Source organism: Carlito syrichta, unplaced genomic scaffold, assembly GCF_000164805.1.
Source record: "Carlito syrichta isolate Samal-C Ts95f unplaced genomic scaffold, Tarsius_syrichta-2.0.1 Scaffold308658, whole genome shotgun sequence".
Lineage (NCBI taxonomy): Eukaryota > Metazoa > Chordata > Mammalia > Primates > Tarsiidae > Carlito > Carlito syrichta.
The window spans coordinates 94,650-107,163 of NW_007252754.1; the positions used below are offsets into that span (position 1 = coordinate 94,650).

General features: G+C 41.9%; 1 protein-coding gene across 1 annotated transcript in view; it reads left to right on the plus strand.

Annotated features, from left to right (window-relative positions):
- LOC103267995 (leukocyte immunoglobulin-like receptor subfamily A member 2) overlaps positions 1–12,514 on the plus strand; it is a 60,543-nt gene that overhangs the window by 20,260 nt on the left and 27,769 nt on the right. Inside the window, 6 exon segments of the mRNA XM_021716276.1 lie at positions 10,308–10,381; positions 10,529–10,699; positions 10,783–10,895; positions 11,181–11,271; positions 11,274–11,315; positions 11,571–11,873. Coding sequence (XP_021571951.1) covers positions 10,308–10,381; positions 10,529–10,699; positions 10,783–10,895; positions 11,181–11,271; positions 11,274–11,315; positions 11,571–11,873 — 794 coding nt within the window.

Genomic DNA, 12,514 nt, shown 5'->3' on the forward strand with positions numbered 1-12,514 from the left:
AGTTTGAGGAGGTCCCACTTTTCTATCTTATTTCTTAAGGTACGTGCCTTTAGGGTTCTGATCAGGAATTGGTGTCCAGTTCCAATTTCCATAAGGGTGCCTCCTGCATTTTCTAAGATTCTAATAGTTTGAGGTCTTACGTTTAGGTCTTTGATTCATTTAGAGTTAATTTTTGTGTAAGAGGAATTGCCACTTCTGACTTAGTGATTTTATTTTATTTATTTTTATTTTTTGAGTTGAAGTCTCACTGTTGCCCAGACTGGAGTGCAGTGGCCGCTCCCGGCCACCGCAGCCTCGACCTGCTGGGCTCCGGCGATCCTTCTGCCTCAGCCTTCCAAGTAGCTGGAAATACAGGCGCACGCTACCACGCCCGGCTAATTTTTTTGATTTTTTGTAGAGATGAGGTCTCGGCTGCCCAGGCAGGTCTCGAACCTGCGGGCTCAGGCAATCCACTCACCTCAGCCTCCCAAAGGCGCGGGATTACAGGCTGAGCCACTGAACCCAGCTGACAGTAATTTTAAATGACTGTCCTTCAGATTTGTTCTGTGTATATTCTGCTTGATTAATTAAGCTATTGAAACTCTCTATTGAGTTTGTAAATAATTAACTGCATTCTTCAACTCCAGAATTTCTGATGGGTTCTTGTTTGTGGTTTCTATTATTTTACTTAACTTTTCATTTTAATTTATTGTTTTCCTGATTTTCCCAGATTTTTTTTGAATTATTTTGTAACTCACTTAGCTTCTTTATGATGACGATTATTTTAAAATATTTTCAAGGCAATTCACAGATATTCATTGCTATGAAGACAGCGCCAGAAGTTTTTTCCTATTCCTTTCCTGATGTTCTGTTTCTTTGATTCTCCTTATTCCTTAAAGTCTGCATTGCTGTATTTGCATTTGAAGTTGTGATATTCCCTTCTTGTCTTTACTAACTGGCTTTAGGAAAGGAAACCTTCATATGTCATCCCAGCTAGAGATCCTAAGGGTGTGTTAGGTTTTTTGTGTGGCTACTCTGCTCCCCTCTTGTTTTCTTTGGTAGCGGAAGGCATAGGGTGTCCGTGCCTTCTCTCAACCTGCAACGTCCCTACAGGTGTTGAGAGCCTCCTGTTTATTTTTCCTAGGCCAATGTCCTGAATATTTCAGTGTTGTGTGGCATTGATATCTCAGTCCTGCAGACCTGATCTGGCTTCTGTTACCCATGTGCTGCCTTTGGAGATCTGCTAGTGTCCTTTGCAGAAGTTCATACCCCTCGTCTGAGAAGGCTCTTGTGAGCCACCTTGGGGGTGGGTGCAGAATACTGGGGGACAACATTAGGTAGTTGTGGGGGCTGTAGATAAAGCATTTCACATGGTTCATGAGTTGGTTTTTTGGTGGGTTCTGTGAGTCAGTTAGTTGAGTCTATATTTTTGAGATCTACAAGGGAGACACAAAATAACCCAGAATTCATATACAAAACATTCTGTATTTATTCTTACATGTTCAAAATTCAGTCACCTCCAAAGTACTCTCCGTTTGATGCAGTACACCTATCTAGACACTGCACAAAACAGTTTTTGAACTCGTCGATTTTGATGCCTTTAGTGTTCTTGTTCTTATTTTTAAAAATTTTATTTTAAATATGAGGGTGCAATTCAGGGCTAGGTATACAAATGTACATTATGCAGGTACCCTTGTTGATGAGGCATGGTCTTCTTCCCCTGACAATTTCCCACTACTACCAATCCCACCGTTCCCCCACCCCTGATAGTTTCCCACAACTGCTAATCCCTTTCTTGTAGTATTATGATAGTTGTTTCAAGGTTTGCTTATGAGTGAGAACATATGATACTCTGTTCTTTGCTTTTGTGACCTGCTGGGTTTTTTATTATTTTTGTTTACATCTTCCATGTCAGCAAAATGTTTCACTTTGAGGCCTTTCTCCCTCATGGGAAACAGTAACAAAAAATGTCAACTGGGGTGAGATCAGGTGCATAAGGTTATGTAGGGGACATGGATCATGTCGTTTTTGGTCAAAAACTGCTGAATGGGTGCATTGTTATGGTGCCACAAATTCAGGATATTTCTTCCACAACTCATGATGCAACCTCCTCAAAATTTTCAGATATAGACTTTAGTTCACTCTTTGAAGTGAAGGAACAAATTCTGAGTGTTTTATAAGGGACCTAACCTCCAAAAGATAACTCTCATTTTGGGTGGTCCCCACCCCATATGTTGTGATTGCTGTGAGCACTTGCATCTTTCTTTGCTCCTAGCTTCCTCCAGACTACTGAGTCATGCCAATGCCCTCAGTGATCTGATTGTCAAGGCTGGATTGGACTTCTTGGACTATTTTGCCCCAAAATAGCTAGACTAAGTTCTCACTCTGCTCTCACTTTGCCCTGTAGAAAGAATTGCAGGCTGTGGGAGATTTTCTGATGGTGATATGAGCCACCTTGGGCGACAGGATACAGATACACTACAAATGTTCTTACCCTCTTCCAGAATTATTTTTCCAATTTGCTTTTAAGCTAAGTCTGATGCTATTGGAATCTCATAGAACTATTTATGTAAAATTGTGCTCACAATTTATGTTCCTGTAGGCATATGAAGACAAGAATAGCCTATTTCACCAACTTTTGGGGGGGGGGGCTGTTGACATTATTTTTTTGTTTGATTTTTAAATTTAAAATTTTTTTATTTTAAAGATGTGGGGTACAATTCAGGCTTAGGTATATAAATGTTCATTATGAGGTGTGCGCACTCTTCCCGAGGCAGATTCTCTCTATTGCCAAATCTGCTTCCCCACCCCTCTCCTGGCAGTTTCCTGCTACAGCCAATCCTTTTCTTATAGTAATAGGATAATTGTTCAAGCTTAGCTTAATGACATCACTCTTTCTTCATTAGGTTTTAATTGTAGCTATGTTATAAAAATTAAAGGTTTTGAAAAAATATATAGGTGTAATGTCATGATAACATAAAAGGTTTTTGTTAATATCACACTTCTAGACATACTAACTCATTTGTGTTTCATGTTCTCCATTTTGTAGCTCTGCCCCCCAAGGCTGTGTCATCAGCTGGACCCATGCATTGCCATATGCACCACACACCTGTAAAAGCTAAGGAAATTGGCAGTAATTCCAAATCAACTCACATTTTTCCATTATTAGGTGAAAAACTATAAAGAAAAGAGAATTTCCTGCGGAATACTCCAGATAGAAGGTCTTGGTTCTTGCCTTCCTTTCCAACGAGTGAAGGTTCTTTCCCGTATAGAACATGTGAAGTGTGTGTTGTATGTTGGTTTGCTTGCTTACTCTTGTTGTCAGTGATATTGAACATACAGGGTTTGTGCACGTTAAACTTTAACCCATCACAAGGTGATTTGATTCTATGTATGTCCGACTTTCTGCTACTGGGAATCCTTTATGATAGGTTTTCTCTCCTGGGCAAAGCAATTGATAGCTATTGGTGATTCCTTTGCTTTTCTGTGCCATAAGGGATTCTATGTTTATCCCCTATAATTTCTGTCCTAAGGTTGTTTTAGCTGTGTCTTCAGGAAGAAATTTAAGAACTCTGATACCATATTCTTGTTAAATATTTATGATGGTATACGCACGTTTGCACTACATGAAACATGTATTATTTATTATAATCCTAATACATAATTATACAATATGTTGCATGATTTGATTGAATATGACCCATTGTCATATTCACCACAGACTGCAAGTTAAGAGACTTGGCAGCCATGGTTGTTTACTGCTTGTGCATGCAATGTGTGAATTGTCAGCGTCTGTATACCTTTTTCCATTATTAGGTGAAAAACAATAAAGAAAAGAGATTTTCCTGAGAAATCCTTTAGATGGAAGGTCTTGGTTCTTTCCTTCCTTTTTACCTTTTCAATTAGTGAAGTTTCTTTCCCATTTAACAAATGTGAAGTGTGAAAACAATTTATATATTTATAATATAAATACACATATTAGTTATAAAACATATATTCAAATATTTTTGCTTGAAACCAGTAGAAATTAAACTTTCCTGCTTATTAAAGCACTAGTTTGAAATAAAGCTTGTTTCGATTATTTCTTTTTTAAGATTTTGATCTTTGGGTTTATTAATTTCATTTGAAATTTTTTTGGCATTACCTATGTTCACGAAAATATGTATATGTTTTTAAACCAGAACCACAAAGAACAACCAGGTTGGTTTAGCTTTGGTTTTCCTCTGCACTGATTGCTCCCTACCTCACAAGTATCCATTTCAAAGGACTTGATTTTCTTTATGGTTCTTAGAAAAGGAAAGCTACCTGTAATCCCAGCACTTTGGAAGGCAGAGGCAAGAGGATTACCTGAGCTCGGGGATTCAACACCAGCCAAAGCAACATGGCGAGACCTTGTCTCTACAATAAATAAAAAAAAATTTATGGACATGGTGGTACAAGCCTGTAGTTCCAGCTACATGGAAAGCTGAGGCAGAAGAATCACCTAAGCCCAGTAGGTCGAGGCTGTGGTGGCCATGAGCATGCCACTGCACTCCAGCCCTCCAGTGTGGGTGACAGAGTGAGACTTCAACTCCAAAAAAAAAAGAAAAGAAAAGATAAGGAAAGCTAATTTGATATGATATTCTCAATGTTTCTTTTGCTTCCCCCTAACAAGAGCTGAATGTTCTGCAGCGTCAGCCACCAAGAAAACTTTCTCATCACGTCCACAGTGGCCCATTGCTCCATTGTGGTGTTGCAGAGGGATTTATTAAGTCACTCTTTGATTGAGGTTGCTGATATCCACTCACTGTGGTGGCACAAATACAATTCTGCAAAAAAATAGTTTTGCATTTACTTGAAATAATTGATTTTGTAAAAAAAAATACCATTTCTAGATGCAATAAGAATAACTCACTTTTTTGGGGGGTTTAGTTTATCCGATTTTAAAAAGTTAGACTTCAACATCTCCTCTAAATGGATGGATTGATTTCTATTAATTTAAACTGGGGAATTACAATTGTCATTCAGATTTCTGCTGGAATACTTGGAAATTCTTTTCTCCTCTGCTTTTATTACTTTACATTAATCACTGCCCAGATAGTGAGCCCCAGAGACTTGATTCTCAACCAACTGGTCTTGGCTAATAACCTTGTCCTTTTCTCTAAGGGAATCCCCCAGGCAACGGCAGCTTTTGGACTGAAATCTTTCCTGGATGAGACTGGATGTAAACTTGTCTACTATTTACACAGAGCAGCCAGAGGGGTTTCCCTCAGCACCACCTGCCTCCTCAGTGGCTTTCAGGCCATTAAACTTCACCCTAATGTTCCTGAGTGGATGGAATTTCGAATTAGATCCAAAAAGTGCATTGTTTTCTGCTGTTTGCTCTGCTGGATTTTGTCTCTTGTGGCAAATATTGCTATTGCAAAGCATGTAACTGGTCCGGTGAACAGCAAAAACTTGAGTATGGAAAAGATGTACAGGTACTGTTCCTCCCCCTCTTTAGGGAGAGTGCTCTTCTCAGTAACTGCAGTCATTTACTGCTTCACAGATGGTTTGTGTCTGGCCCTGATGGTTTGGACGAGTGGTTCCATGGTCCTGATTCTGTATCAGCACAAGCAGAGAATCCAACACATCCGCAGCAGGAGCCTCTCTCCAAGGACCTCTCATGAAACTAGAGCCACCCACACCATCCTCACCCTGGTGATCATGTTTGTCTCCTTTCATAGTCTGGCAAGTATTTTATCATTTTGGATAACTCAGATCCAGAACCCAGGCCACTGGCTGAGGAATGTGACTTTCCTAGTGTCTTCCAGCTTCCCAACATTTTGTCCCTTTGTGTTCATTGTCACGGACACCCGAGTATCCCAGTTCTGCCTTGCCTGGTGGACGAGGAAGAAAAGCACTCCAAGTATGGTTTCAGGGCTATAAGTCTTCTCCAGAATTTTCATTTATTCTTTCATGCCCTTGCCAATATTTGAGGGTTCATATACAGTGCCAGCTAATGTGCAAGGACTTTCAGATTCAGTATTGAATAAAAATGATGATAACCATAGTTTTAAATTGCTTATTAGACTGCAAAAAATGAACACAATTCACATAATTACCCAAATATAGATTGGTTCTTTAAAAATTGAAATACTTAGAATTACCATATGATCTCACAACTTCAGTTTTGAGATGTATCCAAAAGAAATAAAAGCAGGAGCTTGAACTGATATTCATACATCCCTGTTCAAGGCAGCATTGTTTACAATCTACAAAAATGACAATCCACCCAAATGTCTGTCAATGGATAAATAGTTAAAAAAAAGTTGGTATAGAATTACATGGGATTCATAGTCAGACTTTAAAAGAAGTTGATTTGATTCTTAAACACAGTGGAATGTGGATGAAGCTTGAAGCCACCAGGTCAAGTGGAATAAGCCAGTCACACGGGGAAAATATTGAGTGATTCAACATACAGGAGGAGACCCCCCAAAACTTTGAATTTATTCATAAAATAAATAAACATGTAAGGATACATGTTTAAACTTTATTCACCTTCAAAACCCTCTCTTTGATTCAATCCCACTATCGAGACACATCTTCATCTGGAGAAACAAAGAGCTTGGGTGAATAGGGAGGGTGGGACACTGGGATTTGATGCCATTTTTGTAAAAATGATGCCATTTTTGTTAAAAAATTATTGAACACTCAGCATGGTGTGGGTAAGTACTGTTGTCATGGTTGAAGAACCAGTCTCCTGTCTGCCACTACTCAGGATGTTTGTTCCCCAATACAGACTCTCACAGCAACGCTAGCTGGTCCACTGATGCTGATGTGAAAACACATACCTTGTGGGAGAAGCCTGTACTACAAGGGCCCCACTCGCAAAAAGATGATTTATGTTTTTTTTGGTCCCCCCTCATAAAACAGGTACCTGTGAGATTGGTGAATCTCATAGAAACATAAAATAAAATATTGGCTACCAGGATCTGGGGTAAGGGGAAATGGTTTATTGATGTTTAATAGATACAAAGTTTCAGTTGAGAAAGAAGAAAAATTTTGGAGATAGAGGTTGGTGATGGTCACACAATATGTGAATGTACTTCACACGAAAAACAATTAAAAATAGTACAATTAAAAATAGTTGAGATGACTGGTTTTATGCTATACAGATGTTTGATTCCTTAATTTGGAGAACGAGAGCTGAAAACTTAAAACCAAGAAATAATGGCTAAACTAAAATCTACTGTTAGCCAATAAAGAGCCGTAAAGAACATCACAAGCTCTCTCTCTCTCTCTCTCTCTCTTTCTCTCTCTCTCTCTCTCACTCTCTGTCTCTGTCTTCTCTCTGTGTGTGTCTCTCTGTCTCACTCTTGCTGTCATCACAGAAGTTCATAAGGAGATCCATCTGTGAAGAAAAAAAAGACAAATATCTGATACTTGGGATATGTTTCCCCAGTGTCCTCCTTTTCCATCATAAATATGCAACCTGACATGATGGGTCAAATGTGTGAAGCATGAGTCCTGACAGGTCAGACATGCTTCAGTCTCATTACGTTTTAGGATTTTGTCCACTGTAGACATTTTCACTTTTCCCCTTAATAATTAGGTATAGTGTAGAATCATCTACTCACAATTATTAATACGTTGATGATATTTTCCAGTGAATTTTATCATTGTCTTTTGCTCTTCAGAAATCCAGTCCCAAGAAGCTTACCATTAATTGTATAATAATTTGTGTTTTCTGTAGCAGTTTTTGAATTGTTTTTATTTATTGTAGACACAATGAACTTTACTGAGTAAAGACATTTATTTTAACATTAATGAATGCAACTTAAGTTCATGGAATTTCTTCATTTCTGTAAAAATTTCAGTCACTCAATTTAAGAATTGTGTGGTATCGTTATTTCTTTCCTTTGAAAATTGTGATTCAATGATACCTGTGTACGCTCTCATTCTGTTGCTATGTATATTAATTATTTTATCTACTTTTATATTTCTCTCTGATGTATTCTGTAAAATGTTCTGAATAGTCTGCCCCAATTTAAAATGTTCCATATCATCTGTGTTGTCCTTGATGAAATTACTTTTTACTTGTGTTAACACAATTTACTCTTTTTCACCTCCATAATAACTGCCTCACTCATTTCTAAAGTTTCCTGTTCTTCTCTAGCCTAGTCTTTGTTGTTCATTCCTGTTGCATGAGTTTCCTCCTACACACCTGATCCTCTTACATGGTTTCTCCCAAAGTCGACTCAAAAAACCCAAGAAACAAAAAAACTGATAAAGGAGATGGCTGCAGCCGCTCTTCCCTATGTAGCCTGCTCCTGTGGTGTCCATGCTTCCAAACTTAGCATCAGTTCATTGTGCCAGCAGGGATGGTCCTCCCTGAGCCTCACATTCACATGGGAGAGATGCCCAAGTCCAAAAATGGAGTGAAGATGCTTTGCACACACGCGGGGAAGTTGGCTTCATGCTGACCCTGGGCCTGGGTTAGTGAGCTGAGATATCGCAGAGTCTGTCTACAAACGCAGGGGAAGGGAAGCTACAGACTCTAAAAGGACTCCATGTTCCCCTCACTTTCTTCTCTGTCCTGACAAAGAGGCTCAGAGTGGCATGACAGCTCTGTGACCTGGCCAGTCATTTGTTTTTACCTTCAGATATTGACCCAGCTGGGGCATTGAACATTTCCAGATACTAATAGAGATGTTTTGGTTCTTTTTCAAAAAACACTCAGAAATTAACCCTTTTGCTAAACATAAAGAAACTAATCATATACTGAACCAACATTCATAAATTCTTTTATAAAACTCCATAACCCCAAACTCTCCCAGACATTGGGTCATAGTCAGGAATTAAACATCCACTCTCACTCAGCTCCTCAAACCACACCTCCAAACTAAATAATTGGTTATAAAACCAAGAAAAGAGACTGAGCTGTAGGAACACACCCAAAGAAACAAGGGACTCTGAGAAGGAAAAATTGACTCAGATTTGTCTTCCCAAAGAGGGGGTGGGGGGAGGTTAGATGCTGTTGCCAAAAGTAGAAAAACAAAAGTGGAAACTATTTGATAGAAAGAAAACCCAGAATCTAGGGCAAGGAGAGAAGTCATGTTCTTCCCTCATTTCCCTGAATTCTCCTTTGTGCTCTCTGCCACGTGCATATGTGTGGCTTGTCATGAACTGCACACTCAGGTGATAACTGTGTCTCTGCTGACCTGAGTCTGCCATGTAGTATGAACCTCCATCATCCCTGAAGCATCTCGAGGGCTGGTGAGATGACTGGTCAAGGTGAGGACCCTGCAAGGATGTGCTAATGGACTGATGAATGAGCTGAAGAGTTAAAGGGATTGCATGAGAGACTCTGAGAGTAAAGGAGAAACCCTCAGTCACTCTCATCTGGAAAAGCCAGACTCAGAATGGAAAATGGTATATTTTCTGCTATATCCTTAACTTCAGTGAGATGAGGACACATCAGACAGATTTTTTCCAGGGTTCAAGACATATGGCATTTCTGGGTGAAATGTCTCCAGAGATCCTGTTATTCACCCCAGGTCTAACGTTGAAATGAGAGCTAGGATTTGGGGGAGGGAAGTTTCCCTTCCTGTGAGACTGCTGATGTGACAATCCTGTGACAGCAATAACCCAGCCCCAAGTGGCCAAACTCTGTGTGTCTGTTTTTTTCTGCCAAACACCACACTCTCACTCATCTGCACAGTGAGAAACCATAAGAGGAGATACCATGACCTCCGCCCTCACAACCCTGTTCTGCCTTGTTGAGATTTGAAGAGGGGGAAGAAAGACCCTAGACTGAGACGAACCCTACTGCACATCCAGCGCTGGTCAAAGAGGAGAACCCAAGGGCTCAGGAGGCTCTGGGGAAGAAAAGGATTTGTTCAGTCTTCAGAGGCCCAATCTCTCATAGGAACTCCATTCCAGGGCTGAGTCCGGGCTCCTAAACATGAGTGTAGGCAGGTGACTCTGTCCTCAATTCTGCCAGGGGCCTACTCCTCACTGGGGCCAAGGGAGTATTTCTGGACATCTGGGGATGCAAAATACACATTCTGGGCTGACTGATGAGGACATTAGGAGGGTTCTAGATCTGAGAGCTGGGATCTGAGGAGTGGGGATATCATGGGACCTAGGCTATTATTTCATGCCAGAGATACTCCTCAAACTCATACTGTGGACAGAACCAGACTTAGTGACCACCAGGATAAACTCCATGCCTATCTGGTGTCAGGAGACTCTCTAGGCCCCTGGAGTATCATCTGTATAGAGAAAAAACTCTTGTGCCCAGGAATATACAGAGGACACAAGATCCTGGGAACAAGGGCAAGTTCTACATTCTATTCATGACAAAGGATCACACAGGAAGATAATCACTGTCTTACTAGTTGGTCAGAGCCCAGTGACCCCTTGGAGCTGGTGGTGACAGGTGAGAGGACACTTGGTTCTCAGCTCCACTCTCTTTCCTCAGGAAGGGTGTTTGCTCTCAGGGGTGTTTCTCATCTCACTGCTCAGCCCTTGGGGATCATGTGGGAGGAGTGAGCCTCACTTAACATGGTGCCTCCTTCTCTTCTAGGAACCTACAATGGACCCTCCCTCTCAGCCCTGCCTGATCCCATGGTGACTCTAGGAGAGAATGTGAGCTTGCAGTGTGACTCATGGCTGACATTTGACTAATTTGCTCTGTGTCAGGAAGGAGGAAATTGCTGTTACCAATTCCTGAACCCACAGTTTCACATGCAAAATGGTCCAGCTCTCTTTTCCATGGGTCCAAATCACTGGTGAACATACAGATGTTCTGGTTATTTCCCAAGTTTTCCCTATGAGTAGACTTCTCCTGCAATCTCCTGGAGCTCCTGATCTTAGGTGAGAAATTTACAGCATTGCCCAGAACTCCTAAGTCTCCAGAAAAGATAGGAGACTTGTGTCAGGTACAGCTCCAGGTAAAATGATAATGGGTAAGAGAGCTCAGGGTTTCTGGGTCCAGAGACTTAGATAGATCATAAGTGCTGAGGCCAAGGGAGAGAGGGAGAATTCAGCTCTTGGAACCCATGACCACCTCTTTCCAGGTGTGTCTAGGAAAGCATTAATCTTGGTGCAACCAGGTACTGCCATGGTCCCTGGATAGGCCAGACCCACCCGTGTTACTCTGATATCAGCTATGAAAGAGTCACTCTTTCCAAGGAAGGAGAATGTGACCTCCCCAGTACTTTGATTGGCATCCTCAGTCTGAGATCTCTCAGGCCAAATTCCCTCTGATCCCTGTGAATGGCTCCCATGGTGGCCAGTACATATACTACTGTGAATACAACCTCTCCCCTGGTGGTCATCCCCCAGTGACCCCCTGGGCATGCAGATCTCAGGTGAGGAGCTTAGTGGATTCAGTCAGGGATACCGACCCTGTGTAGGCCCTACCAGAGGAGCCCTAGGTGATGATGGTTGGGATGAGTGGTGGGGGTTGCAAGGGAGGTAGAGACAGAGAGAGACAGGAGGTGGAGAGGAGGGAGAGACTAAGAAGCAACAGAGACAGAGTGATTGAGAGTCCTCAGTGAGAGACCCTGTGGGGATATCAGCTCAGAATAAGGTTGGGCAGCCACTTCTCCTTCTCTTCTCTCTAGTAGAGCTCCCTCACAGATCATCCTTCTCAGTGCAGTTTGGCCCCTTGGTGGCCTCTGGAGAGAACGTGACCCTCCCGTGTCAGTCATGGAACCCAGTGGATGCTTTCCTTTTGCCCAAGCAAGAGGCAGCTGGTCCCTCCCTGCTTCTAAGATCAAAATACCAATCACAGGTCTACCAGGGCAAGTTATCCATGAGTCGTGTGACCTCATCCCACTGGGGGATGTACAGATGCTATGGCTCACACAGCACCTTCTCCTACCTGCTGTCACACCCCAGTGACATCCTGAAGCTGGTGGTCTCAGGTGAGGGACCCGCATCTTGTGCTCTCTGAGCTCACGGGGTGAGCTCTGGGCTCAACCCCAAGAGAGTTCTATGTAATAAGGTATGAGAAAAGTAAATGGGAAGGGTGCACAGGGGTGGGTCCAGCTCTTGAGAAGTTGGACATAGACGGGAACCTCCCACCCCTCTAGTCTCAGTAAGAGAAGACAGGGCTGGAAGGACATATGAGTGAACCTCAGAGGACTCATGATCAGACTGAGGGGAGAAGACAGAGGCCCCACACATTCACCTCCTGATGTCTCCTCAGAACCAAAACCTCTGGATGTCCCAGTCTCTCACCAACAAGTCCTGATTTATGGGTGGTGGAAACTTGGTCACCAGAGCCCAAGGAAATTGTCTGTAATTACCTAGGCTTTATTCCCAATACTGGGGGAGAAGGGAGTGCTAATCATCAGAGGAAAAGGGAGGAAGATGAACATTAATGGTATGGACATAATTATCCTTGGCCCTGAGGTTGGATCAAATTTCCTCTCTGTGGTGGTCAGGGAAGAGGGAGGTTTCTGATTCAGGCATGAAGGAGAAATCAGAGTTGATGAGTTGGAGAAGACGAATCTGTTCCTTTTTCCCTGAGTAGGATTCCAGAAGCCATCACTAATCCCTGGGA